General features: G+C 47.6%; 2 protein-coding genes across 7 annotated transcripts; both read left to right on the forward strand.

Moving 5' to 3' along the window:
* Positions 1-2,439: 2,439 nt before the first annotated feature.
* Positions 2,440-8,234, forward strand: CIRBP (cold inducible RNA binding protein). Of its 4 annotated transcripts, none has more exons than XR_008443244.1 (8): positions 2,440-2,543; positions 3,726-3,834; positions 3,918-4,024; positions 4,493-4,634; positions 4,724-4,808; positions 5,001-5,068; positions 7,441-7,526; positions 7,756-8,234. XR_008443244.1 is itself a non-coding variant. In XM_054013823.1 (7 exons), the coding sequence occupies exons 2-7, from the start codon at positions 3,732-3,734 to the stop codon at positions 5,512-5,514; spliced, it is 522 nt and encodes a 173-aa protein (XP_053869798.1). In that variant the 5' UTR covers positions 2,440-2,543; positions 3,726-3,731; the 3' UTR covers positions 5,515-6,243. The 4 variants fall into 4 exon arrangements, 2 of the variants coding, with proteins under 2 accessions (XP_053869798.1, XP_053869799.1); XR_008443245.1 differs by having other exon boundaries at positions 5,004-5,068; XM_054013823.1 differs by lacking the exons at positions 7,441-7,526; positions 7,756-8,234 and adding an exon at positions 5,498-6,243.
* Positions 8,235-17,291: 9,057 nt separating this feature from the next.
* On the forward strand, positions 17,292-25,823 carry FAM174C (family with sequence similarity 174 member C). 3 transcript variants are annotated; one of them, XR_008443215.1, is made up of 4 exons: positions 17,292-17,642; positions 19,404-19,520; positions 21,604-21,745; positions 25,083-25,171. XR_008443215.1 is itself a non-coding variant. In XM_054013402.1 (3 exons), exons 1-3 carry the CDS (start codon positions 17,377-17,379, stop codon positions 21,605-21,607), a joined length of 387 nt encoding a protein of 128 aa, XP_053869377.1. In that variant the 5' UTR covers positions 17,292-17,376; the 3' UTR covers positions 21,608-23,147. The 3 variants fall into 3 exon arrangements, 2 of the variants coding, with proteins under 2 accessions (XP_053869377.1, XP_053869376.1); XM_054013402.1 differs by lacking the exon at positions 25,083-25,171 and having other exon boundaries at positions 21,604-23,147; XM_054013401.1 differs by lacking the exon at positions 21,604-21,745 and having other exon boundaries at positions 17,296-17,642; positions 25,083-25,823.
* Positions 25,824-25,971: the final 148 nt, after the last annotated feature.

The following is a 25,971-nucleotide window of genomic DNA, read 5'->3' on the forward strand; positions in this document are numbered from 1 at the left end:
GTGAACCCAAAGCAATTATGTCTCCCTTCCACAGGCATCAACATAAAAACACCCAATTTCTGTGGTGATTTAAAATGACAGCCAGGGCAGGGCACTTTGGAGCTCATCTTCTTACCCTACCTACCCTGTTACTGATTCTTCTCAGCCACCCTCCCAGTCCCGCACGGAGGGAAGCTGTAGTCCAGTTATTATTATTTATACGGTAGTGCCTAGAGGCCCCAGTCAGGATCCGGCCCCATTGTGTTGCACCCTGGGTTCCTTACAAGCTAAACAGACAAGTGAGATATTAACAGTGTAAGCGTGTTCGGTAGGCTGCAGTTTGGGGGTACAGGGGTATCAGGGGCCAGAAGGAACTGTGGGGGGCACATGGGAAGTAGGTGGGGGCTGAGCGTTGGAGCAGATGAGGTGTCAGGGCACATGGGCTGTGTGCAGGGGCTGTTTTGGGTGCACAAGGAGGTTATGTGGGGGCTGTGATTTGGGGCAGATGGGGTGTCTGGGGGCACATGGGGTTATGTGGGGGCTGTGCTTTGGGGCAGATGGGGTGTTGGGGAATATGGGGTGTCTGGGGGCACATGGGGTTATGTGGGGGCTGTGCTTTGGGGCAGATGGGGTGTTGGGGAATATGGGGTGTCTGGGGGCACATGGGGTTATGTGGGGGCTGTGCTTTGGGGCAGATGGGGTGTCTGGGAATATGGGGTGTCTGGGGGCACATGGGGTTATGTGGGGGCTATGCTTTGGGGCAGATGGGGTATCTGGGAATATGGGGTGTCTGGGGGCACATGGGGTTATGTGGGGGCCTGTGCTTTGGGGCAGATGGGGTGTTGGGGAATATGGGGTGTCTGGGGCACATGGGGTTATGTGGGGGCTGTGATTTGGGGCAGATGGGGTGTCTGGGGCACATGGGGTTATGTGGGGGCTATGCTTTGGGGCAGATGGGGTGTCTGGGAATATGGGGTGTCTGGGGGCACATGGGGTTATGTGGGGGCTGTGCTTTGGGGCAGATGGGGTGTGGGGGGCACATGGGGTTATGTGGGGGCTGTGCTTTGGGGCAGATGGGGTGTCTTGGAGTATGGGGTGTCTGGGGGCACATGGGGTTATGTGGGGGCTGTGCTTTGGGGCAGATGGGGTGTCTGGGGGCACATGGGGTTATGTGGGGGCTGTGCTTTGGGGCAGATGGGGTGTCTGGGGCACATGGGATGTTTGGGGGGATGTGGGGGTTATGGGGGGCTGTGCTTTGGGGCAGATGGGGTGTTGGGGAATATGGGGTGTCTGGGGCACATGGGGTTATGTGGGGGCTGTGCTTTGGGGCAGATGGGGTGTCGGGGAATATGGGGTGTCTGGGGCACATGGGGTTATGTGGGGGCTGTGATTTGGGGCAGATGGGGTGTCAGGGGCACATGGGGTTATGTGGGGGCTGTGCTTTGGGGCAGATGGGGTGTCAGGGGCACATGGGATGTTTGGGGGATGCGGGGGTTATGGGGGGCTGTGCTTTGGGGCAGATGGGGTGTCAGGGAATATGGGGTGTCTGGGGCACATGGGGTTATGTGGGGGCTGTGCTTTGGGGCAGATGGGGTGTCAGGGAATATGGGGTGTCAGGGGCACATGGGGTTATGTGGGGGCTGTGCTTTGGGGCAGATGGGGTGTCGGGGAATATGGGGTTATGGGGGGCTGTGCTTTGGGGCAGATGGGGTGTGGGGGGCACATGGGGTGTTTGGGGGATGCGGGGGTTATGGGGGGCTGTGCAGGGGGGAACATGCAGTGTCTGGGGGCACATGGGGTTACCCTGGGCTGTGCTATGGGGGACATGGGCTGTGTAGGGCGCTGTGCTTGGGGTCACAGAGGGGACCCCCGAGGGACGACGGACAGGCTGTGCTATGGCGTGCACCGGGGATACAGGGCTGGTCGGGCGGTGCTGGGCCCACGCTGCGGGCGCCCTTGCGAGGCGGGCCCAGCCAGACGAGGCTCTGTCCCGCGGGGCATGGTGGGTCATGGCAACGCACGAAGCGGCCCTCCCCCATCCAAGATGGCGCCGCCGCCTCAGGCGGCCCCTTTGTTCCAGCAGCGGCAGCGGGCGCCGCATTGCTGCGAAGGGCGCGAAACTAGGGCATCACAGCCCCGCCCCCTGCCCGGCCCGGGGTGAGTCTGTGGGCAGGGGAAAGGGGGAGGGCTGCGCCTGGCTGGGGAGGCCGTAGCCAATCAATATCTTCCACTCTCTCATCCCACAGGAACGCGTCTGCAAACTTTCTCCCCCTCCCATCCAATCAGCACTTTCCGCCACACTCCACCCCACGTGGGGAATGCGAAGCGTGCATCACTTCCCTCTCAGCGTCTTATGAATATTAACCAGGCGGCGGCCAATCAGGAGGCGAGGCGGTGCTCGAACAGACGCGGAGTTACCTCATCCCGGCGGGTGGCGATTTGCATATTCATGACCAGGGCGGGGCCAGACAAGGGGCTATATAAGCAGCTGCGCCGCCAGCTCTCAGCGTACATCGTGCTGGGACTTTGAAGCGTTGTGCTGCGTTTGCACTCACTCAGGACTGGTAAGGAGCCTGGGGAGAGGCGGGGAAGGGCCGGGGGAGGCAATATTGCCTCAGGCGGAGGCGCGCTCTGCAAGGCGGTGCCCCATAGGAGCAGCTGCTTTCCCTAGAGGGAGAAACGGATAGGGTCGCTCTGTCCGCCTTCCGCTCCGTATTCACCCTTGTCAACCGCTGGAGTCCCCAGCAGGACGAAGCGCACCGCTTGGGCTGTTGTTAGGGGGAAGGGCGAGCAGTTAACAACGACGCCCCTTCGGAAACAAAATGGCGCCCGGTCTCGGCCGGCGCAAAATGGCTTCCCATCTTAGCAGCGCGCATGCGCCGAATGGGCGGGGCAAGGTGGGAGGCGCTAAGGCTGGGCTGCTTGGCGCAGGATGTGTGCGCGCCTGCCTCAGACAATGGATCGTTTGCGCATGCGCCTTCCCGGGTGCCGGCAATGCCGTGAAGCTGGCGCGCGCTTCCACAACGCGCATGCGTGCGAGGGAACGCAGCGGGTGTAGGGCATCTTGGTTCCCGCCCTGGCGGCGTGCTCCTGAGCTGCGGGGAGTCGTTAGACCCACACACTCTAGCCACAGCCACTCCAAAGGCAGCCTCAGTCCCTAAGTGGCCCTAGCGCTGGGCGATGTTACCACGCACTACGGCAGCCGCTTGCTCTCTGGCCTGATGATCGATATCCGAGCCTGAACGGGGTGGGAAGGGCTCTGCCTGATAGGGACCCACTGGTGCTTGTTCTCTATGGATGGAGAGTAAGGAAATGGACCATGCAGATGGATCTGGGTGATAGCGCCAGGCCTGCTGTGATACTGTGCATTGGGGAACACACATAGGGGTTCTGGTCTTGGGGGGGGGATATTGCTTGGCTGCGGGGATAAATTACATTCTCTGTGGTCTCCTCATTTCTGAAATCGGGCTAATTTCTTGAAATAAACACTTTGAATCAACTTTGTGTTTACATGGAGGCTGACTATCAAATGGACCTCTCTAGGTACAAAGCTGTGGTTCTCTTCTGTGAATTGCACATGGCAGCTTAGTACTAGCAGCTGTGGTATTGATATACAAGAATTATGGTCCCGGTGACACCGGTCTAGTGAATTAATCCCTTGGTCCTGTGTGATTCTGATATACTAAAGCAGCAAAAATAACTTTTCGTGTGGGATTTAACAGTGGATGTAATGTCTTTGTTTACAGAACAAAATGGCATCAGATGAGGGAAAGCTCTTTGTTGGTGGACTGAGTTTTGATACCAATGAACAGTCACTGGAGCAAGTCTTTTCTAAATACGGACAGATATCTGAAGGTAAGAACAAATTAAGTGGTTGTGATGAGTTTTATCTTTTTCTGATCGAGTGGATATGTGCCAATAGTGTCTTTGCTTTTCAGTGGTCGTGGTGAAAGACAGAGAGACCCAGAGGTCCAGAGGCTTTGGGTTTGTTACTTTTGAGAACATAGATGATGCTAAAGATGCAATGATGGCTATGAATGGAAAGGTAAGGAGATCCCGAGTTCCGTTTTTTCAGAGTCTGTGTACAGAGCTGCAGAATCATGATACTATGATCTCCGGAGTAGTAATACTCTGTTTTTCTGTTAAGCAGAATTAACCATTGGGGGCTTAGAATTAAAATATTTTGGCAACATAATGAAATATTAAAATTTTTAGGAGCAGTTAAAGTAATGTGCAAGTCTACAAATATGAAGGAAACCTAGATAGGCAGACTTGCCCTTTTTCTTATTTCAAGCAATATTTTTATTGAATGCTCTGTAAATATTATTTAATGGTGGTGACTTGATTGTAATTTTGGATATGGGGGCAAACCATTATGGACACAAATGACTAAAACAAACTTTTTCCAATTTGTACCTTAAGTTTGGACAGCTTATTTGGCAACTGCTGTTAAGTTTTAAAAGCAGGTAAATACTGGTACAGTTCATTTTTTTTTTTCCTGTTTTGTTTTTAGTCTGTTGATGGGCGTCAGATTAGAGTTGACCAGGCAGGTAAATCATCCGAAAACAGATCTCGTGGATACAGAGGGGGTTCATCAGGTGGCAGAGGCTTTTTCCGTGGAGGCAGAGGTCGGGGGGGCCGTGGCTTCTCTAGAGGTGAGTTAGTGTAACTGGTTTTCAATAACTGACTTGACACTGAGAAATTTTTCAATATGTTAATTGGTCCTTTATTGTGTCCATTCAAGGAGGTGGAGACAGAGGCTATGGAGGAAGCAGATTCGATTCCAGAAGTGGTGGATATAATGGGTCTAGAGACTACTATAGCAGCAGGTAAACACAATGAAAGTAGACTGTAAGAGTTCAGACTGCTGACTGTTGAGGTTTTTGTCACACCAGCCCTGAAATAACTCAGTTAACAACTTGACTGGGACGTAAAGGCTCAGTCACAATAGCACAGCCAAAGCGTAATGTGTATCGATCGCAGCATGTTTCGTAAAACAAACAAATTTTTATTTTTACCAGCAGGAATCAAGGTGGCTATGGTGACAGGTCTTCAGGAGGGTCCTACAGAGACAACTATGACAGTTACGGTAAGTTTTAGTTCAAAAGGGAACGAAGAATACACTGCCTTGGGAGCTCTCTAAATCGATTGACCTGTTGAAGTCTGGAAATACTGTAAGGCTCAGTTGGACCGTATCGCACTCTTTGTTCTTGCCCATAAGAACCAGTCTATTTGCAACCAGGCCTTGGAAATGTTTGCCACTTAACTTCCTAATTTTAATGCATGTGTAGGACTTGCTTGGATCTTAAGGCAAGCAAGTAGTAAATACTCACATACTTGAAGTTCGAGAATTAAGCAAAACTCCAAATGCCCTCTAACAAACTTTAATCAAGGGTGGGGGAAGTTCTCTTAAGCTCTAGTGAACTAGCACTAGCCTCTCAAATAATAGAGGGAGTAAAATGCTGGAACTTGTCTATGCTTCGGTGCCTTTACAATTGTGCCTGCTTCTTGTCCTCAGCTACACACAACGAGTAAAAATCCTTCCTGACTCAAGATCGTCCTTCCAATGGCTGTATTTATAAAGATTTTTGGAGCTTCGCTGAAATCGTTATTGTGTAGTACATCTACTTGTATTTTCACTTTTGTAGTATTATCAGTTCTGATCTTGTCAAACACAGCCTGACAGCTTCTGATATAAGATGGTCTGATTAGACTTTTCTTTAAGAAAGCTCTGTTTCCAAGTGTTTTTAATCTTTTTTGAAAGCACTACGGATTTTATTTTATCCTCTGTGATAAGCCAAGGTGTTTTTTTAAAAGTTGTGAAGTTGGGGCCCTAATTCAGTTTTTTGAGATAGAAAAGGACCTTTGATTCAATGTTCACTGGAAGCTGAACAAGCTGTGGACTTTATATTTTTTTTAAAGTGCATTACCTTCGTCTCTTGTAACATTCCTTTAGTGTAGCAAGGTAGGCATGCAGCCTGGGTGTAAATTGGAAGGCAAACCACCTTGATATACTTAAAGAGAAACTTGCTTGTATGTTCAACCTGCATAACGGTATTTTTACTGTATGATGTAAATTACCCAGAAATAGACTCTCGCAAACTTACCATAAAAGAGGTTCTTGAAAATGTTTATTTATATTGTCCTTTTTTTACTGGAAGAAATATGCATATTCCATTGATATTGTATTTGAAGTGGTAAAGGATTCTTGTATACAGTTTTCTTTGGCTTTACGAAGCCTATTAAAAGACCGTCTGAAATGAACTCTGCTCTTGACATTTACATTTCATTGCACAACACAGTCCTTGAAGATCTTGTGAACAAACCAAGTAATAAGGAGGACTCTAGAGAAGAGAGCCTAGTGATAGGAGTATTAAAGCAAGCTAGACTTACTGACCATTGGAGAGAATGTAATCTTAACTGGTCTTGACATGTGAATTACTGTCAAGATGTTTTCACAAAAATAGTCAAATTATCTAGTGGCAGACGACTAAAAGTATACTCTAGGGAATTGTAATGACTAACTTGTTACATTTAGATCAGCAAAAGTGGAGGGAAAAAACTAGCTGGCCAGTTTAGTCAGAGGACAGTTCAGGATTTTCATAAAATAAGCAGACATTGAAATTTGTAGTCTGAATCAGTCTTTTGAGAACGAGTAGTTACTGGTTTGACACAGTGTTCCAAGGTAGACAAATTGACTTAATTAGCTAGCTTTGTCATTGCCTTACAAGTTCTAAGAATTCTCTGCTAGCGTATGGAAACTGCAGTGTCCTTGGAGAAAAGAAGTGTTGTGCCTCCAACAGAAACCTCTGAGACGAAAGCTGCTTTCTGGGCTAGTTCATATGTGGAAATAGTCCTGTAATTCGAGGTAACTCCTTTTGCTCATGTCCGCATCCTTCCTCTTGTTGAGAGCTCATTTGAAAGTCTAATGTACCTGTGAAATATTCCTCTGACAGTTTTGGTCAACTAATGGAAAAATTTTAAATCTATGCCTATGCAATCTTTGGTTTGTGGCACAACTTCAGTTCCACAGGTCAGAGTTGGGCATACAGTCATGTCTTGCCTAGTAGGTATGGAAGCAAGATGGGAAACAGAATTCCCTGACTTGATTTGTGTTCATCTATTGAGACTCTTCCTAGACTCATTAAGTCACTTAATTGTAGCTTTCTTTACCATCTTACTTGTTGCCATTAACTTTCTCCCCTAGCCCACACTGTTCCTAAGCAGCCATGTCAAAGTGGTTAACTGTCTCTGCTTAAGGATCAAATGATATATATTGGCTGGTATATCAAAGGCATCAGCCAGCCCTGGAATTTCCCAGACTGTGCTTCTGTGATGTGATAGGGTTCAGCGAATGGCTTGTGAAACCCTTGTATATGATGTGACTTGTGTTTGGGGAGGTGGGTGGCAGTGTAAACACCTTGGTTGGATATGGCTAGTAACACACATTTGCTTTACCAGGTTGAAGAGAAGATGGACATTTGAGCCTGAAACAGCCTTCCTGAGCATTTCATGAAAGCAGTACCAACAATCAACTTTCTAAGCAGGTACCATCTACAGTGCATTCCCTTGTAAGAAATTACTGGAGAAATTTGATTTTAGGTTTGGCATATGTACAGGTACCAGAATTAACGTTTTGCCTTGTGCTAATATCCTGTGAGAAATAAGTGTGTGTTGATAACTTGACTAACTCTTGGTCAGTAGTTGCAGTTTTAGATAATTTAATGTATGTATGGATCTGCTGTTTGTAGAACTCATTGTCTTGTTTTATTTCAGCAGTGAGCTGCATTGAAGAGGATTGATACAGCTGTTGACTGAGCAATGGAGTTCAAGAGCTTTGAGCAGTGTATAATATCTGATGTAGATCAAGTGAACAATCTGACTTGTAACAGTTATAACTGATAGAATAAATAATTGGACTGGAAAAAGCAATGATTTTTTTAATAAATTCTATAAATAAATGCAAGAAAGATGGATGTAGTCAAGGCACGATTTGATAGATTTGGGGTTATTTGATGCATAACCCAATATAATTTAAAGTGTTAGCACTGGAAATCTGTCCCTACTTATGAAGGTCCAGTTGATCAGTAAAGGGTTAAAGATCATTGAGTGAGCCCCTGTGTAGGATTCTAAGAGGTTTGTTTGACTGGAGGGAATGAAGGCTGTCTTTCTAAAATACTTTAGGATCTTGCTATTTTAATGGCTGTTGAGCGGGTAATGATTTGGTGGTTTTACCCCTTCATGACCAAGTCCAAGTTCAAAAAAATACAGCCTAAAGTCACTGAAACACCATTGGAAGCTTGTATTTGGGTATTCTACCTATTTTGCATTCACAAATGTTACTATCTTCTGATGACTGAGTTTGAAGGGGCACTATGGTCATTTGAGCAACTACATAAACACTAGTGGTCAGTGAGCTCTCTATGAGTTGAGGGGTGAAAACATTATCTACTATCTGTTCCAAACCTATTAGACTAATAAAACTTGGAATTTTAGAAATCAAATTTACATATTGAAATTTGTCTTCTAGATTAAGGTTCATGTACATTAGTCTACAGGTATAATTGGTTTGCACCCTCTGCTGAAAAATGTTAAAACAATGCTAGGGAAAAGTGTCAAAATTACACTAAATAGTTTTCTAAAAGCTTTTCTACAAAACCTCCATAGTGGGTGGCAAATCGGAGCTCACTATTCTGCAACTAATTTTTTGCCATTTACCAATTCCCAGCACCAAAAAAAAGTTCTACCTAAGTAATGCTATTGCTTCTAGATTTCTCAACTGTAAAAGGAATGTTTCATTGCAGCTTACCATAAATGGCTGTTTGAGACGTCTCATACTGTTATGAGAAAAACATTCACATTTGGGTTTGATTAAATATTTCTAACTTGAGTTTATGCTCAGAGAGATCTCTCCTAACCCTATTGTGTAAATCATCATTTAGCAGTGGCGCTGCTGAAGGTGACTCAGCTCTAGCAAAACCTTTTCTGCCAATCCTATATATCCACAATATGAAATTGTCTATTGGGGCAATTGCCTGGTACTGAACTAGCTGCTTTATAGAGTCCTGACTTAATAATGAAACTAGTATGTTGAAGCAATAATGACCCATTAACTTGCATTTAAGTACTGCAGTCAGACAAGCTTTTCAGAGATACTTTAATGTTGGAGAAGACTTTTATTACAATAGTGCTCAGAAGCCTCAGTTACTTTGAAGCCCCCTAGTTTTGGTGCTGTACAAATGCCTAATTTTGTACAAAAGTTTAGAATAGGGACTAATCTAAGAGTTTTTGTACTATTCATGAGTACAACCTAATGCAGTTGTAGTTACTGTTATGAAAACAGACACATACCATGTATAGATAAAAGTTTATTTTACTCAGTGCAATTCCCTTATCTAAATAAAGTTGTAGAAAAACTAGACCAGCTTAAGGGATGACCAAATGCTATAGCTAGGAGAGGAGAAGGGTGAGGAAAAACAGTTTACAACTGTTTAAAATGTATAAATGAAAAGATGCCAGTGGCCACCTTGGCAGTTGCCGTCTACCAGCTTGCCATAGGTGGCATAGAAGTGGGTTTTAATGGCTTCCTAAAGGAGCATTCCAGGAGGACATTCCATGCATAAGAGGTGGCTCCCCCAAAAGCCTGAAGGTTTGTGGGAGAAATAGATAGGATTTGGCTTAACTATCCATTTCTCTCAAACCTTTTACAAGTGCATCAGTTTTCATACTTGGCATGTACAAGTGCTTTAGAAACATTTGTCTAAAAGTATCTCAAAATAGGATCAAAAGGAATACATTGGCTACAGCCAATAATAAACACCATCTTGAACAAAATATTGAAAATTTTGACTCCAGCCCCTAAAGTCAGCCAACGCAATACCTACCTATCTTTCCTCGAATGTGTTGACTCAACTTCTCATCTTACCAGCTTTGTGCTATTCTATAAAGGTGTTTCCTATACATCTTTCCCAAATTCCATGTAATGGCTACCTTATGCACTCATTGGTTTTGTTTCTTTGTACTTGTTTATATAGCAAGGTCAAAATTAAAGCCCTGTGGGGGTAAAAACCATAGCCTTGCTGTCATTTGATCTGCATGCTAAAGTCATTTACTTCTGCTGCATGAACATAACTCCAACTTATTCTCTCCCTTGTAGCTTCATCTTGCTGGTGCTGCCCTGAGAACTTGGGTTCACGTGTGGTTTCCCTAACTGAAACTTAAGTGAATCCTCCAGTTTGTAGCTTGCTCTCTACATTGTTCCTCATCCTTGAAGAACTTACAGTGGTGCTTACTCTGACTCTGATTTACCAGTGCCTTGCACCTTGTGCACTTACTTACAGCAGTGCAAAGTGGATGTGAAAAGCTACCTGCTCAGAAATTGATAGTTTTCACCCACCTTGCACAGGTGTGAGTGACAATGCAGAGTGTTGGAGTTGAGCGCCCCAACATCTGAAATCTTCAGTCCCATACTTAACCTAACATTGGGCACTCTGATCAGAGACTGTCGTTACACTTTCTAATCTGCAACTGGCTGCCAGCCATTTGACGAAAGTTGCCTGAAGTAGATTTAATTGCCTTAGTTTCATAGGATCTGACTCATCTAGTCATACTATTTTTTTTTCAAATATAAGTGGATCCAAACTCCCTTGCTCAGCTTCTAGAACTAAACCAACTTGACGTAACAAGTCCCCCTTTACAATGTGATGTCCCGGAGCCTGGCTGCAGAAACTTTTTTTGCTAAGAAAATTATCCTGTCATTTAGCCACATTGTCTTCGTTTCCCTTACTTTTGTCTTAGCAGTCTGGGCATAGAGTGCATGCTTCTGCTTTTGTTCCCCTCTTACTTTCTTCCACTGTATTAATATAGCCCTGCTAATTAACTTAATGAAGTCAGGTGCCTTGTTTAATCCCTTCCTTTAGTTAAATTCTTAGTTTATTATTTCTTGCTCTAAGATACTTCTACCCCTCAATCAAAGCCTCCTTTCCATCAACTATTGGCTTACCTCATTGTCTCATTTCACTGGTTTCAAGAACTTTGATATCCAGTACCTGGCTGTGAATGTTTCCAATACATCCCTCTGTAATTCAGACCTCCCCTAAGTCTCTGCCCTTGTGGCTGTCATCATTGATATGTTACACCAGTGCCTTGTCATGCTTAAAAGTTGTAAACTAGAACTAAAGCTGAAAGCAAACAGCTGGAAATAAAGAAATGCAGTTTTACCCATATTGATCTGAAGCAGCCTTATGCTGTGCACTTTCCATACTCTTGAAATATCCCTGAGTTAGAATTTCATTCTGCTATATGGACTTCAACTGCCTTTTCAGTAGCCAGGGGGACTGATTTTTTTAGGTGTGCTGAGCACCTATCAAATTGGCTTCAGTTGGTTCTGGGGTTACTCCACACTGAAAATCAGGCCCTGGGCTCCTTGTTTAACTCACGAAAAACCATGTAGCTCTGTAAGTTTACAGCTGCAAAGTAGGTTTCTGAGACTTGACAAAGGGAGCAGAATGCTGTGTGCAGGTGATAATTGAAGGAAGAGGGTTCCTGAACTCCGTGTACACCAGATTTACAAAGGTGCTAACAAGGAAACCCCCTTCCCTGTCTCATATTAATAAACAAAATGCATTTGATCATATCCCAGCCTTTCTTTACATGCTGCCTCATCTCTACCTTTCTATTATGAATTTATGGTACTGCCAGTTATTAAACCCCATGGAAGATCAGCCTTTCCAAGAAAGTGTACAAGAGTTTGCAACATGATGGGCTAGTGAATAGGTCACTAGACTAGGAGCCAGGAGCTATAGTTTCTATTCTTGAATGTACCCTGATCTGCTGTCTGACCTTGGGAAAGTCACTTTTCTATGTCTGCATCTTGGACAGCTATGAAAACTTACAGGAACAATGAAAGGATTTATGGGTATACACAGCAGGGAAATCCTGAAGTCTACTTATCTTGTACCCCCATCAAACTCATTGACCCCAACGAGAGTTAAACAAAACAAACCTTCAATCAGAATGTTACCTGATGTATTTAATAATTTCTCCGTTGGTGACAGTGGGTGTTCTGCATGCCCACTGAGCGCAGTGCAGCATATGAACCCTTAATGGTAAATACCCTCTCAGAAGTTAAAATGAAGTAAATGCACACCCACAAAGTATGATACGAAAAACCTGACAAGTTCCTGATATGAGGAGGCCTTTGTGCCCTAAATTACTTACGCAAATAATTGTAAATGCAAAAATGGAGGCCTGACTAAATTTGATCTAAGGCATTACTGGTTTCACAGATTACAGCGAACGGATTAACGAAATGATTCCCAGAATCAGTTTGGGATGAAATAGAATTGGCTGAACAGACTTAATAGAGAATCCCCTATTCAAAGGACTCCCAGGCAGTGGTTTTGAGATGTGGAACTATAGTGACACCTAATGGCCAGTGTGAAAAGGAGACTAATAAAAGTGGCAGAAACTTCCCCAGAGAAATCTTGAATTAGGGCATTTTGAAAGAGCACTCTGTAATCTTCAGAAGTTCCACTCTTTCGAAGTATGTGTCCTTTAAAAGTTTACTATTGACAACACAATGTTACCAACACCAGCCAGCAAAATCTCTTAAAAATTACTGGGGGGAAACTGCTAAAGTGAAACATTTTTTCATTCAATGGACTTTACTGAGATTTCCAATAAAACAATTAGGGCCAGATTTTCCAAAAGAGCTTGGCACTAAACCGCTCCCCATCATGACAAACCCAGATGTCCAAGACACCTGCATCTTAACCTGCTGAGCAATTTTCAAAATCTAGCACCGACTGCATGTGCTGAGCTATTTGGAAAACCAGTTGGCAGATCCTCAGTTTTTGTAAACTGACATAGCCGCACAATGGAACTATGACAGTTGATGCCATCTTGGGATCTGCCGGTGCCTCACGTAGATTGAAGTGGTGGCTTGTTCAACAGAAGCTGAGCTGAGCCTGCCAACCCCTTTAAGCTGTCATTGGTAACAACTTTTAATTAGTCCGGTCCTGGTCAAATTCAGACCAGTGGCCTAGAGAAGTTCCAATGTCATATGCACACACATTGGAAACCAGAATGTTTATTCCCGGTTAGTAAATATTTACTGGTTCTAAAGAGACAAACGAATCCTCTGAGAGTTCTTTAAGCAGTAGTGACAGAATTCCAGGGAAATATGGAGAGGTTTTCATATTTGTGTGTTTTAAAATCACACGTTACATTCAAAAATATGTGGAGAACATTTGATGTTTAACAAGTATTGTAATAATGTTGCAAAGCCTTGCTTCTCCACCTGGAGATTGCTAACAGGTCCAAGGGATGTGTACAAACCTTCCCTTTCTTTTTGGCGAGAAGGGAGGGGGGAATCATGAAACTTTGTGTAACAGGGGGCCACAGTATGGAAAAAGTTTTGAATCATAACGGGAAGGGGAAGATCCAGCTGACAGGAAATCTTCCAATGACAGACGGTCGCCCTTTCTGACCTGCATAATCAGGAATGATTTTTAAAGAGTGAAAATGAGACACGAGGTTAGGCAGAAAGGAGTGTGATTCCAGTCATTGCATCAGGAGGTCAGAGATTGCTCTGCTGAGAATGGTTAAAACATGGGAGTAGAATGTCTCCCTGTCTTGCAAACACTTAGTCATGTGCTTAATTTTAAGCATGTGAGTAATCCCAGTGGTCTGGATGGGGGTCCTAATTACAGTTGCCAACCCTCCAGGATTGCCCTGAGGTCTCCAGGAATTGTGGCCGGTCTCCCCTGGTCCTTGTTCCTTATCTCAGTGCTCCCCTGTACCCTAGAGTCCCTGTGCACCTCGTCTCTGCTTCCTGCTCCCCCTAGGGTTACCTACTTTCTAATGGCACAAAACCGAACATCCCTGCCCTGCCCCTTTCCCAAGGCCCCGCCCCCATTCACTCCATCCCCCTTCCCTCCTCGCTCGCTCTCACCGGGCTGGGGTGCGGAAGGAGGGTGAGGGCTCCAGCTGGGGGTGCGGGCTCTGGGGCGTGGGCTGCGGGAGTTTGGGTGCGGGAAAGGGCCCGGGGCTGGGGCGGAGAATTAGGGTGCAGGGTCCTGGTGGCGCTTACCGCAGCTCCCAGGAAGTGGCTGCCAGGTCCCTGCAGCCCCTAGGCCTTATTGGAAAGCTCCGAGAGACGGGCAGGCACAAGCCCGTCCGCTTCTAAAGGCCCCTCCTCCAGCCTTGCAGGAGGGACCACTGGACCCGGGATCCAAATGAGTTCAGGTGACAACTAAGAAATAACAGAATCAGGAGTGAAGGTCAAAGGTGCAAAACTAGGGATCCAGAGGGGGACACCGAGCAGAGAACCCTGGACAGCGCCCACTGTTCCTCAAAGGTGTCTAGGGAGCCAGCAGACGCCATCCAGAGAAACTCTGCCCGGATGCGAGACCAGGGAGGAGCGGCAATAGGCCCCACAGTCGCAGAGCACCCCCTCGTCTTGCATCCTCCTCCCGGCGTTGAAGATGGTCACTTTAGCCAGGGCCAGGAGGAGGTTGATGAGGAGGTCTTGCGACTTCGTGGGGCCACGGTCAGGGTGTGCAAATATAAACAGGTGTGGGGAAAAGCGCAGACAGAACCTCAACAGGAGGTTCTGGAGGAGCCAGAAGAAGGTCTACAACCTGGCGCATTCAAGCTAAGCGTGCGCCAGTTTCTCCCTAATGGCTCAAAAGGGGCAGGCGTCAGGGATGGGGTGAACAATGCCAAGTACATGCCCGTGCTCATGGATCCATGAAGGAGCCGCCAACCGATATCCCTGGTGGGCCGTGCGACCAGGGTGGAATAGAGAGGCTGGCCCACCAGGGTTCCTCACCTCCACAGGTGATAAATAATCCTGCCATTTGGTATCAGGGTGGGACACGAGGTGAGGAAGTAAAACGTGTGGAGCATGAGCGTGTAGAGGTGTTTACTTGGCGCGGTTCGGAAGCGAACTGGCTGCAGGGCATGCAGCTGGCTCGGATTGTGGAAGGGAGGGGGCCGGGAGGGCTCACGGGACAGGGACCCGATGAAAAGGTTCAGAGGGTGAGGGGTGGGCGGGGAGCACCCTGTCGCAGTACCCACTCAAGGAAAACCTGAGAGGAGGGCAACAAGGCTGCCCCCACCTCCTGAAGTGCATGCGGGGGGGGGAGGGGTCAGAAGGGTGGAGAGCCCCATGCGCCGACCGAGTGTTCAGGGGTCCCCCCAGTCGTACTCCAGGAGGACTCTGATTCTGGTGGTTTCTGCCAGGACAACCACTGGTGCACCAAGGGGAACTCCACCACCTGCACACAGAGGTGGGGGTTGTGTAGCAGGGGGTTCTGCGAGGAGGTCTGCCCTGTCAGTGGCCACAACGGACCCGGTCGCTGAGAACTGCTTCCAAGTCTGGAGGATGTCCTGGTAGAAGACCGGCAGCTTGGAGAGGTCTTGTGGAAGACCCCTCGGGTGGAGAAAAAAGAGCTGCCTGGCGTATTGGAGCCCTTGAAGGTGGTGGAGGAAGGCATGCACCAAAGTGCTCCATGCCGGACTACCTGCAGCATAAAGGAGTCTCTGCAGGGCCTGGAGGCGGAAGACATGGACCTGGCTGTGGAGGCAGACCAAGCCCTGTCTTCCCTCCTCCAGGGGAAGACTCAGGACCCCTGCAGAGACCCAGTGCAGCCCCGGCCAGAAGAACGCCAGAGCTACCCTTTGGAGCCAGGCAGGGAGAGGCACCGGAGGAGCCCTGTCGATCTCCACAGCCGCTGACCTACCCTGGCCTCCAAATCCTGCCAGTTCTCCGGTGGAGAAGGATGTGTGGCGGAAAGGTAAACGCCGAGATAGAGCAGTGGACCTGTGCTCCACTGAATGGCTTGAAGCGCGGGTGGGAGGGGGCTCGTCTGCTACCCATGCCCGACCATCAGGCCAGAGGTCTTGACGCAGTTGATCTGGCACAGGAGGCCGCCAAGTAGATTGCCTGGCGGGCCTCCACCCGCATCAGATCACCCGGGTCCTGGACCATGAGGAGCACATCATCGACATACACCGACAGGACCAGCTGCAACTCCGGCTCACGGAGCACCAACCCCGTCAACCTCCGATGGAGGAGATAGAGGAAGGGCTCAACTGCCAGATTATACAGCTGGCCCGACAGTGGACACCCCTGATGCACCCTGCTCCCCCCGCACCCCCGCCCGAAGCTGAGCGGCTCCGTCAGGGTCCTGTTGAGCCTGGCCAAACACTCCGCGGAGGTGTATAGCACCTGGAGAAAACCCACAAATTGGGGCCACAAGCCGAACGCCTGCAGAGTGCCCAGGAGATACCCGTGGTCCATTCTTTCAAATGCCCTGCAGCCCCTAGGCGTATGGGCGGCCAGGGAGGCTCTGTGCGCTGCCCTTGCTCCAAGTGCCAGCTCCACAGCTCCCATTGGCCAGGAACCGCGACCAATGGAGGCTGTGGGATCTGGCGGCAGCTTCTGGGAGTCGTGTGGCGCTAGCCCCAGCCCCGGCCCCCCGCTGCGCCACCCAGTGGAGCCGCTAGGGTCCCTTTTCGACTGGGCATTTCAGTAAAAAACCAGACACTTGGCAACCCTACTGCTCCCCCCTGGCCCCATACCCCTCTGCACCCTGGAGTCCCTTTGCACCTCCCTTCTGCTTCCTGATACTCCCTGCTCCCCCTTTGGCTCCATACCCTTCTCCCCTCTGCACCCTGGAGTCCCTTCGCACCTCCCTTCTGCTTCCTGATACTCCCTGCTCCCCCTTTGGCTCCATACCCTTCTCCCCTCTGCACCCTGGAGTCCCTTCGCACCTCCCTTCTGCTTCCTGATACTCCCTGCTCCCCCTTTGGCTCCATACCCTTCTCCCCTCTGCACCCTGGAGTCTCTTCGCACCTCCCTTCTGCTTCCTGATACTCCCTGCTCCCCCTTTGGCTCCATACCCTTCTCCCCTCTGCACCCTGGAGTCCCTTCGCACCTCCCTTCTGCTTCCTGATACTCCCTGCTCCCCCTTTGGCTCCATGTCCTTCTCCCCTCTGCACCCTGGAGTCCCTTCGCACCTCCCTTCTGCTTCCTGATACTCCCTGCTCCCCCTTTGGCTCCATGTCCTTCTCCCCTCTGCACCCTGGAGTCCCTTCGCACCTCCCTTCTGCTTCCTGATACTCCCTGCTCCCCCTTTGGCTCCATACCCTTCTCCCCTCTGCACCCTGTTTCCCCCTGTTCCCCTCTGCACCCTGGAATCCCACTGCTCCGACACCCCTACCCTACTCTGTACCCTACCCGGAACCCAGTGTTCCCGGAACCCCGTGTGCGGGCTCCATAGTCCCCGGCCGGACCCCAGCCAGCGCTGCGCCGGACCGGGCCATTTCCGGTGGGTTGGCCTCGTTCTGAGTCTGAAGTGCGCGTGTCCCGGTAGTTGCCGTGCGCCCGCCATGGTCCCGCGGGAGCTCGGTTGCCTCCTCCTCCTGCTCTGCCTGCTCGGCGCCTGCGCGGTGTCCAGCTCCCCCGGGCCGGCGGGGACCTCGCCGCCCCCGGGCACCGCCGCCAACGGGACGGGGCCGGCCGGGAACCACAGCGACAGCGGGGTCCGAGGCCTGGACCTGCTGGGCGGGCGGTTCCCCGCGGTGCAACGGGGCTTCTACGTGCTCACCGGCCTCTGCGCGCTGGCCGCGCTCTACTTCCTGGTGCGGGCGCTGCGGTGAGTGGGGCGCGCCCCCGGGGGGCGGGGCTGGCGGGGGGCTGGGGCGCACCCGGGGGGCGCCCCTGGGGGGCGGGGCTGGCGGGGCTGGCGGGGGGCGCACCTGGGGGGCGGGGGGCGGCCCCGGGGGGCAGACATGGAGCTCCCCATATTAGGGACCCATCCCAATGGAAGGAAACTAGTCATGAGACCTTCTCTTCTTTTCCCCCTATATTCCAAGGGACCGTCTATGGGGTCCCCTAGACCCCCCTCCCCTGGAGCACCTCCTTCACCCCATGGAGTGGCTTTGGGGGGATATGAACAGGGGTGGGGTCCTTATCGCTATCTCCCCAGGAGGTAGGCTTGGGAACCTCGGTGGCTCCTCTCCCCACCCCATGTTCCTGGGAAACAGACTTGGGAACATCCTAGACTCACTTTTCCCTGAAATAAACACCCCCCCCCCCCATAGGAAGGCTTCTGGGAGAGCCCTAGCTCTCCCATGCATATGTCATCCTTTGTGGATTTTCTGTTTTCCCTTTGGACGCTTTAGTCAGGGTGAGGAAATGCTGGAGCCTTTTGCAATCCCTAGAAAGATTACGCCATGCCCTTAAACATGCCTGCATTCTTCTGTTTCTCTTGGGAACTCTGACATCTTTCTCCTGTTGCTTAAGACATCCCGTAATTCATGAGAAAGCGGCTTCTCCAAAACCCCACTGTCTTCTGATGAGTGTGGGCTCAGTGAAGGTAGCTCTGTATTTCTGCTGTAAAAGCTGAGAGGAGTCTGGGGGTTGATAGAAAAAATGTCCCCTGAGACTCTGCCATCCCCTTCTCTGGAGATATTCTTTAGCCCCACACTGGTGTAGCAGGGACAGAGTGGTTGTCCTTTGTGCCTCAGGCCCTGAGGTGAGAGACGGAGTCCAGCATTCCACCCGGTTATCCCAACGAGTTGTAACATTTTTTATCCTCATACAGTTGCCTCTCTGAAGCAGGTGAAATCCTTTCCTGCTTTAGGGCTTGTCCACACAGGAAAGTTTTACCAGTCTAACTGCCTATATGGACATTCTTATCCTGGAATGAGAGTGGCTTTTTTTGGTTTAGCTTAAACCCCTTTTTGGATGGCTGCCTGTATTAGAAGAGATCTGCTGGTATAGCTATGCTGATATAGCTTTGTTAGCAAGCCCTACTGATGTAGACACAGCATATACCCATAAAAGCACATTTTTCTGTTATGATTGCCTACACTATGGCTTTTACTGGTATAGAAATGTCATAAAAAAATCACACCCCTAACTGGCATTACTGTGCCAGCAAAAGTCCTAAGTGTAGACCTGGCCAAAGTGACATGGAAACTGAATTGAAAAAAAGGCACTCTGAATCCAGAATAAGAGTACATGCACAGGGAGTTACACTAGTATAACTATTTTGGTCAAAATTCACTCCTTAGAAAGCACCAAAGAAATTTTCCGATACAATCTTTCTGACTAATATCCCCCATTGGCAGTAGTATGCAGACTTAGGGGTGATATTTTTGAGCTACTCTACAGGTGATGACCACTGAAGCCAAACTATGTGCTATCCAGCAGCAAACCTGAGAGTATGTAATAGTCCACAGACAAAACATCCCAATCCCCTATTTTTGTTCACTTTGCCCTTTCTGCTAAGCAGGCCTCTCCTGTCCTTATGAGCTCATGCCATTGTATGCAAAAGGGAGCATACATCAGGGTCTGTGAATGAAATTTCTAGATCAGAAGTACCTGTGAATGAGCTCAAAACTGATTTCAGGTTGAAGAAACCTCAGCGGAAGAAATATGGTCTCCTTTCAAACTATGATGAAAATATGGAGTTGGGTTCTCTCGACAGCGATGAAGACACAGTGTTTGAAACAAGAAATCTGAGACGGTAGGTGGATGTTTACAAATGGCTAAATATCTCTTTCAAAAGATGCTTGAAGCTTGGGCACAGATCCTGTAATTGGATCCACACAGGTGAAACTCTGTGCAGGTGCAAGGGTCCAACTGTGTGGATCCGGTTGCAGTGTCAGGCCGTTGGGTTCCATTAATGCTAACAGTCTCAAGAGAACAACCTTGCATAGATGGTCTTGCTTGGGATACTAAAGGGCCTTTATACATGTGAATTTATTAGAGACATGAATTAAAAATTAGCTTTTACAAAACCTGAGATCAATAGAAATATTTATTTGTTTAATTTGGGGAGGGAAGAGGAGGGGGATTTTTTTTGTAACAAGGTTTCTCCTATTGTTTGCCTTGGCTTTGTAGCATGGTGCTAGTGCATGAAAACCAGCAAGTGAAACTGAATAGAAGCATACTAACACCTTCCCTAAATGAAAATGTCTAGGTTATTTTCTTCCTGGGACTGAGTGAAACACAAATAGTAAACAGATTTCAAATCCTTTGTTTTAAGAATCTACTAAAGGCTTTTTATAAGATAAGACTCTTTCAAATTATTTTTGATATGATAATTCCCTTTATTCTGCATCTCATAGTTATTCTAATTCTGCCTCCTTCCACTCTGCAAAACTGAATTGTCTCTTCTGTAATAATTTTTATTATGGTTATTTCTGCAATGGACACAGTGCAGTACAATAGGTGATCTGTGTCAAATAGTTATGTTGCTCTCCTAGAGAGGTTGCAATTCAGAACAAACACAATGACCCAGGGTCACTTAGAACGGAATTTATCATAGAACGGTCCTTTATAAAGAAGGAAAGGGGAAGGAGTTTGGTGCGCACATCTCTCAGATTCAGTTCCAAGCATGTGGAACACAGTGAAAGACACACAGAGTAAAGGAGATGAAGGGACTGATCACCCGGAAGTTTGGGCAGTATTTAAGAAGTGTCTGGAGTGCAGGTGGTGTTTCCTGTACAAGAATATGTAAGAGAGCAAAGAGTGCTGCATGTTCTCTGTCTCTGGTTTAACGTTATAGCTCCTGAAAGTGGGAGATTGAGAACAGTGGCTAGAGGCAGGCATATTGTGGGTGGATTGCATGTGAGCTTCTCCCTGCACAGCTCTGGCATTGCATGTCCTAAAATCATCTTCCCTACCCTCCTGGCGTCTCTGCATTGTCTTCCAATCGCCTTCCATATCAAGGAATCTGCTGTTCATTTTGGCTCCTACCTTCCCTGTTCTGAGAACCCAGCAATCTTTTTGCTGCATCTAAATTAAACATTTCAGACTCCTTTGCATTTAATCAGCTAATGTCTGTAAAGCACTTTGAAGTTAAGTGTTATTCTGGTACTTGGAATTTTGCCGGGTAGACGAATATGGCTGACTGAACACCTAATAAAGCAAACTTGGCTTTTAACACTGAACTCAGCTCTGTACAATTCTACATTTGGAGGCACATGAGCGCCTCTATCTTTGTTCAGATATCGCTTTCCCTCTGTTATGTTTTCTTCTGATCAGGGTAGTAATAATAATACCTAGCTTTTTATCAGTAGCTCTAAGCACTTTACAAGGAAAGCCAGTATCATCCCCATTTTACAGATGGGGAAATAAGGACACAGAGGTGAAGTGACTTTCCTAGCAGAGCAGGGAATAAGCTAGGTCTCCTGAGTTCCACGCTCCCTCCTTACGGACTGGAAGCAGTTAGTAGTCAGATAGCCCAAACACACACTTCCTTCAGAGAGTCAGAAACGTGTACAGTATATTTGCTTCCCCTAGAGATTCTAAAAGCTTTCTCAGTCTTATGTGGAGGAACCAATGGTGTCCTAATTCATAGCTGTCTTTATCCCATTAGGACACATGTTAATTTTAGTGCATACTTTTCTGCAGTGAAGTCTTGATAAGTGGGTTTGATTCCTTCAAAGTATTTTCAAAGAGGAGGAGAATCACATGCCCATGCCCCTCCTTCATCTCCCCCTCACTCCATCTCCCCCCCTCCCCCCCAACTATTTCAAGGCATGCTAAAGATCTGTCAAACCGTAAACGCTCATTCTGGTGCTTGGATGTCTTCTATTTTCCAGGTGATGGTGGGACCAATGGCTCCAACTGCACAGACTGACCGAGAAGGTGCAAGTTCACCAGCAGAATCACCTCACCAGTTCTTGGGTTTATTTTTTCTAACTGCTTAAGATGACTGCTAGTTAACAGCACACAATTTTACAGGTGTGTGGGGGAGGGATCTAAACCTGTTTCCCTTATGTAGGAGAAGGCGGAGTGATGAAATGACAAGTCCTACTGCACTAGGTGGGATCGCTCACGCCGGAAGCTTTGTAACTCTCTTGATAATGAAAATGAGACTATCTAAGGCGGGCTTTCGGTTTCTAACATTCCTAGTGATGGACTGAAGTATTGCAGCCATGTCAGTCTGCCTACGAAATCTAGTCAATATCCTGTATATGTTTATATCCCACTCTCTAGCAATTACTGCAATGAAACTGAAGTGGTATCAGGCAGTTGGATTCTCTTGTAGCCCACACAATGCTCTTGCAGTGTTGATATAGGATTACTTTTTACTAATTGCCTTTATAACTGACTCCACATAAGCGATATCAGTCTCTGAGGTCTGGAGCTATCCTTTGCGTTAGGTAATGGATCTGTACTGTATTACGTTAGTTCAGCCCGCTGGAGAACGGCTGTGGGGTGGAGGGAGCGGGTTAAGTTCATCAGTATTCTTGCAGTTGCTATTAGTGCTAATGCCGCAACCCAAAGATGGACGTGACACAGTGACAATACAAGTCATTGCCTGACTTAGAGAATGAAGAAATGTGTTTACAGCTAAGAGAGCTCACTGAGGCAGGAGGAGAGGCTGAAGTCGTAATAACTTGTTTGGCTAGACTGTGGGATCAACGCAGGTTCAGATTCTACTCTCTTGTATAGTTGCAAACCAAAGTACCTGCAAAAGATCCCTTCACCGCAGAGCGGTTTAATATCTACCAAGCTATTAGATTCAGTACAGATGGCATTGCTGTCCAAGGTCGCCAGGCGTAGAAAGTCGGAAGTGCTTGTCCCCAGTGCAACGCATCCAAGAACAACTGTTGGCTGGAAAAAGCGGAATAACCTTGAAGAGGAGTTGAAGCCGGATCCCTATCGACTGCAAATCTTAAGCTGAGGAAGTGCTGGTTCAAAAATAACTCTTCTTGCGTGGGGGGAGCAGTTTCAGTTCATGCATTAGTGCTCTGGGCTGTGCCATGGAATAAGCCCAGTGAGCCGCAGAAAAGTCCCGGTGTAGCCTGGTTGTGTTGATGGTCAGTGAACCGTGGTGTAGGGGCCATATGTGAATGTACTAGGAGTGTGCAGCAAATATCTCCTTCCCTGCACCCTCATCAGGTACAGACCCCACTTGTATTCTGGTGGAAACTGTGCTAGCAACAATCCTGATTAAAGCACACTTCTTGCAAGCATGTGGCTTCAGCCACAGTGCAGATGCAGGGTGCAGTTTATTTGCAAATTAAGGGCCATACAGCTCTGCAGTCCTGAAGATCCCTCTCCTCGGGGGTGGAGGGGGAGCCATTGCTACAAGAATCCCAGCACAGTCACCCTGTAAGCTAGAAAATCCCCTACTGGAGAGGTGTTCTCTCTGGACTGTGGTGTTCTCGATGCAGATTGGACACTACGTGAAGCGGCTTTGGGAGGGAAATATGGGATAGCAGCTCCTTTCTCTCGGAAATGAATTCGGTCTTGTTAACGAGGGAGAAACTGACCTGTTACAAAAAGAGCGGGAAGGAGAGTGATAAAAATTGACAATGCTTAAATGCGTTTGCTACCAGCCAGGCAGTAGAAGTGATTTCTGGGAGTTGAGCTGTCCTGAGCTTTGAAGTCCTGAACCAAACCAGTGTAGAGAGCATCATGTCCCTTGGAGTCATCTACGCAACAGGCAGTATTTCTTGATATCAAGGTGTCCTGATTAGAAGTGTTGATTTCCTCTACTACCCCAGATACCTTAGCTCTTAGCTGTAGGCTCCCCAGCCTGCTGAAAGAGGTGCGTCCTTGTTTAAGATTGAAAAACAAAATATTTTTGAAAGGACGACTTCCCTATGATCAAACAGCACCTTGATAGTCACGGATTTCATCTCATTTGTGTCTGTTAATGTCCATTTTAGTACCTTTGTGTTTAACTGATGGAGAGATGACAGTGTGCTTTCCGTGTTACCTGAGCACAGCTGTAATGGCTGAGTTTGGCCACTGCTGCCCTTGGGTGATGCAGAGAGTTAGCTTGTTTTGATTCATTAGAATGGTGTTGCCTTCATCCCTTCTAGGGTGGTACTCCATAAACACACTTGGTAACACTTGCCTTAACCCTCCAGCTCCCATCACACCTCTTTTCCTGTAAAGCATCATTCACAAGTCACTTAAGTCAGACGCTGCATTGCGGTCCAGTTAATTAACTGTTTGGCTCAGCTCTTTGACTGTAATGTTTGTCGGCCTTGCATTAGCTGAGGCAAGTTATTTTTTCATCCCTTAAGTTCTGCTTCTCTGTTGGACAGAGTGAGTTTGCAATCTTTGATTTTCTTGGGTCTGTTGGAATGAACGGTTCTAAGACAGTATTGATTTTAATGTGTTAACGGTTTAATAATTCTGGTGAAAGAAAATGGGACCTATTTTATTTTTGTATATATATATATATATATTTTCAATTATTCAGGTACAAACTAGGGGCCTATTATGAAAATGTTCTATGTGGAGTTTGATGTCCCCTTAGTAGTAATTAAAAATTTAGGTGGGGATAGCACTGTAGCATGTAATCTGTGAGATGCCAATTCTGCTGGTATTAAGTAGGTGGAGTAGGTGCCTAAATTTACCCCACTGCAGAGGGCTGGCATGATGCCTATGCCCCACTTGAAACCCTCAAAATAAGTTGTGCAAGGGTGAATTTTGCCCCCTCGAGAATAGAAGCAATATTTCTGTGGGTGTAAAGGGGACGCTTGCTAGCTAGGAAAAGTCTCAAAAGTCTCTTTTTGATTTGAGTCTGTTCTGACTGGAGACAGATCTGACCTCTAGCTGATTCCATATTAAAAGCTGACCTGTGGAGGCTATTTTTCCACTTAAGGATGGGTAATGCCCCTTAAATTCTGTGTCTTGGAGTTAGTACATCAGTCTGGCTTTGCACATCACAAGCCAAGATTTTCTCCTCACATTCCTGCTCTTGGGCTTTTGATTGCTCTAAATTATTGTTCACGTACCTTGCGGGAGGAAGTAAAATTGATGACGACAAAAATGTAAGACTCCTTTCAGTGCAGATCTATTGCTCTATGTGGCCTCGTGCCTCCCCCAGCCTACCCGTAAGAAGCACGGGAGAGTCAGCACTGCGGCGAGAGCCGCTTCTGAGAGCGGTGGAAATGGCTTGGCCATGGACAGTTGGAGCGGGGCCAGCGCTGCCCTGGTAGGGCTATTGCTAATAATGGTGGCTTTTAAATCCTGGCTTTTATTTCCCCCAAAGAGAGGCACTCATGCTGGGAGGCGCCTTCAACGGTTATGTGAATGATTTTTTTTTTTTTTAAAGCATGTTTTCGGTTCCGGGTGGACACCCTGGTAGATTACTCTGCAGTATGCCTCAGGCAAAGCTTTCGCGGCCCTCCTAGAGTGCCACTGGTAACACCTCCTCTTCTGAAAAACGGATCTGGTGTGTGCCCTACTTCCTGTTCTGGGTGTGAATGTGAGCGGCCACTCACTCTGGCTGCTGCCTCTTGCCATTGGTCTGCCCAGTCTGCTCCCTCCAGACCCTGGAGCTTCAGATGCTGACTTGGATGTTGACAGAGGGCCTGATTCTCCGGACACCGAGCACTACGGATGTGAGTCGATGTGAGTTGAGGATGATCAGAACCAAGATTGTGTGATCCTCCATAATGTTCACGCAGACATGGACCAGCGTATGCTCCAGCTAACCACTGTAGAGTCTGCTTGAAACTGTTAGGGTTGTTTAAGCCAAAGGCTAATTAACAAAGTTTACATAATTCTCTCTAATCTGTTTGGGGGTTTGTATCGAGTTATCCAGTACTGGCATCGAACTACTCACCGCTGAACTAATAGGCAAATTGGGGCTTCTGCTGCGGTTAATGAGATTGATTCAAAGTGATACTGGGCTGGAGTGCACTACTGTTAATGCTGTACTCCTGTTTTATTTCATTTGCACATGACTTGAATGTGATCTGTAGCATTGAAGTGCTGAGAGATGGACCTGTGGTCTGAACAGATTGCTAGGCAGTCAATAAAAAAGCACTCTAGTGCATAGTGTTTTCCCTCCCCCTTGGATTGTGTTTATTTTTAAACAGCAGCCAATCCTGTATTGATCGTTCATTTTCCTTTTGGTCACCACTTTTCTCCACCCCTCGTATCGTCAAACAAATAAAATAAAACATTCCATTTCAACAGATTCCTCCTTTGTAGCGACG

This window comes from Malaclemys terrapin, chromosome 24 (genome assembly GCF_027887155.1).
Source record: "Malaclemys terrapin pileata isolate rMalTer1 chromosome 24, rMalTer1.hap1, whole genome shotgun sequence".
Taxonomy (NCBI): domain Eukaryota; kingdom Metazoa; phylum Chordata; order Testudines; family Emydidae; genus Malaclemys; species Malaclemys terrapin.

Coding starts and splice junctions, on each gene's coding strand:
- CIRBP (XM_054013823.1), top strand. CDS start 3,732: ATGGCATCAGATGAGGGAAAGCTCTTTGTTGGTGGACTGAGTTTTGAT. Junction 4,635..4,723: donor GGGCCGTGGCTTCTCTAGAG/GTGAGTTAGTGT, acceptor TGTCCATTCAAG/GAGGTGGAGACAGAGGCTAT. Junction 4,809..5,000: donor AGAGACTACTATAGCAGCAG/GTAAACACAATG, acceptor TATTTTTACCAG/CAGGAATCAAGGTGGCTATG.
- FAM174C (XM_054013401.1), top strand. CDS start 17,377: ATGGTCCCGCGGGAGCTCGGTTGCCTCCTCCTCCTGCTCTGCCTGCTC. Junction 17,643..19,403: donor TTCCTGGTGCGGGCGCTGCG/GTGAGTGGGGCG, acceptor AACTGATTTCAG/GTTGAAGAAACCTCAGCGGA. Junction 19,521..25,082: donor GAAACAAGAAATCTGAGACG/GTAGGTGGATGT, acceptor TTTTTTTTAAAG/CATGTTTTCGGTTCCGGGTG.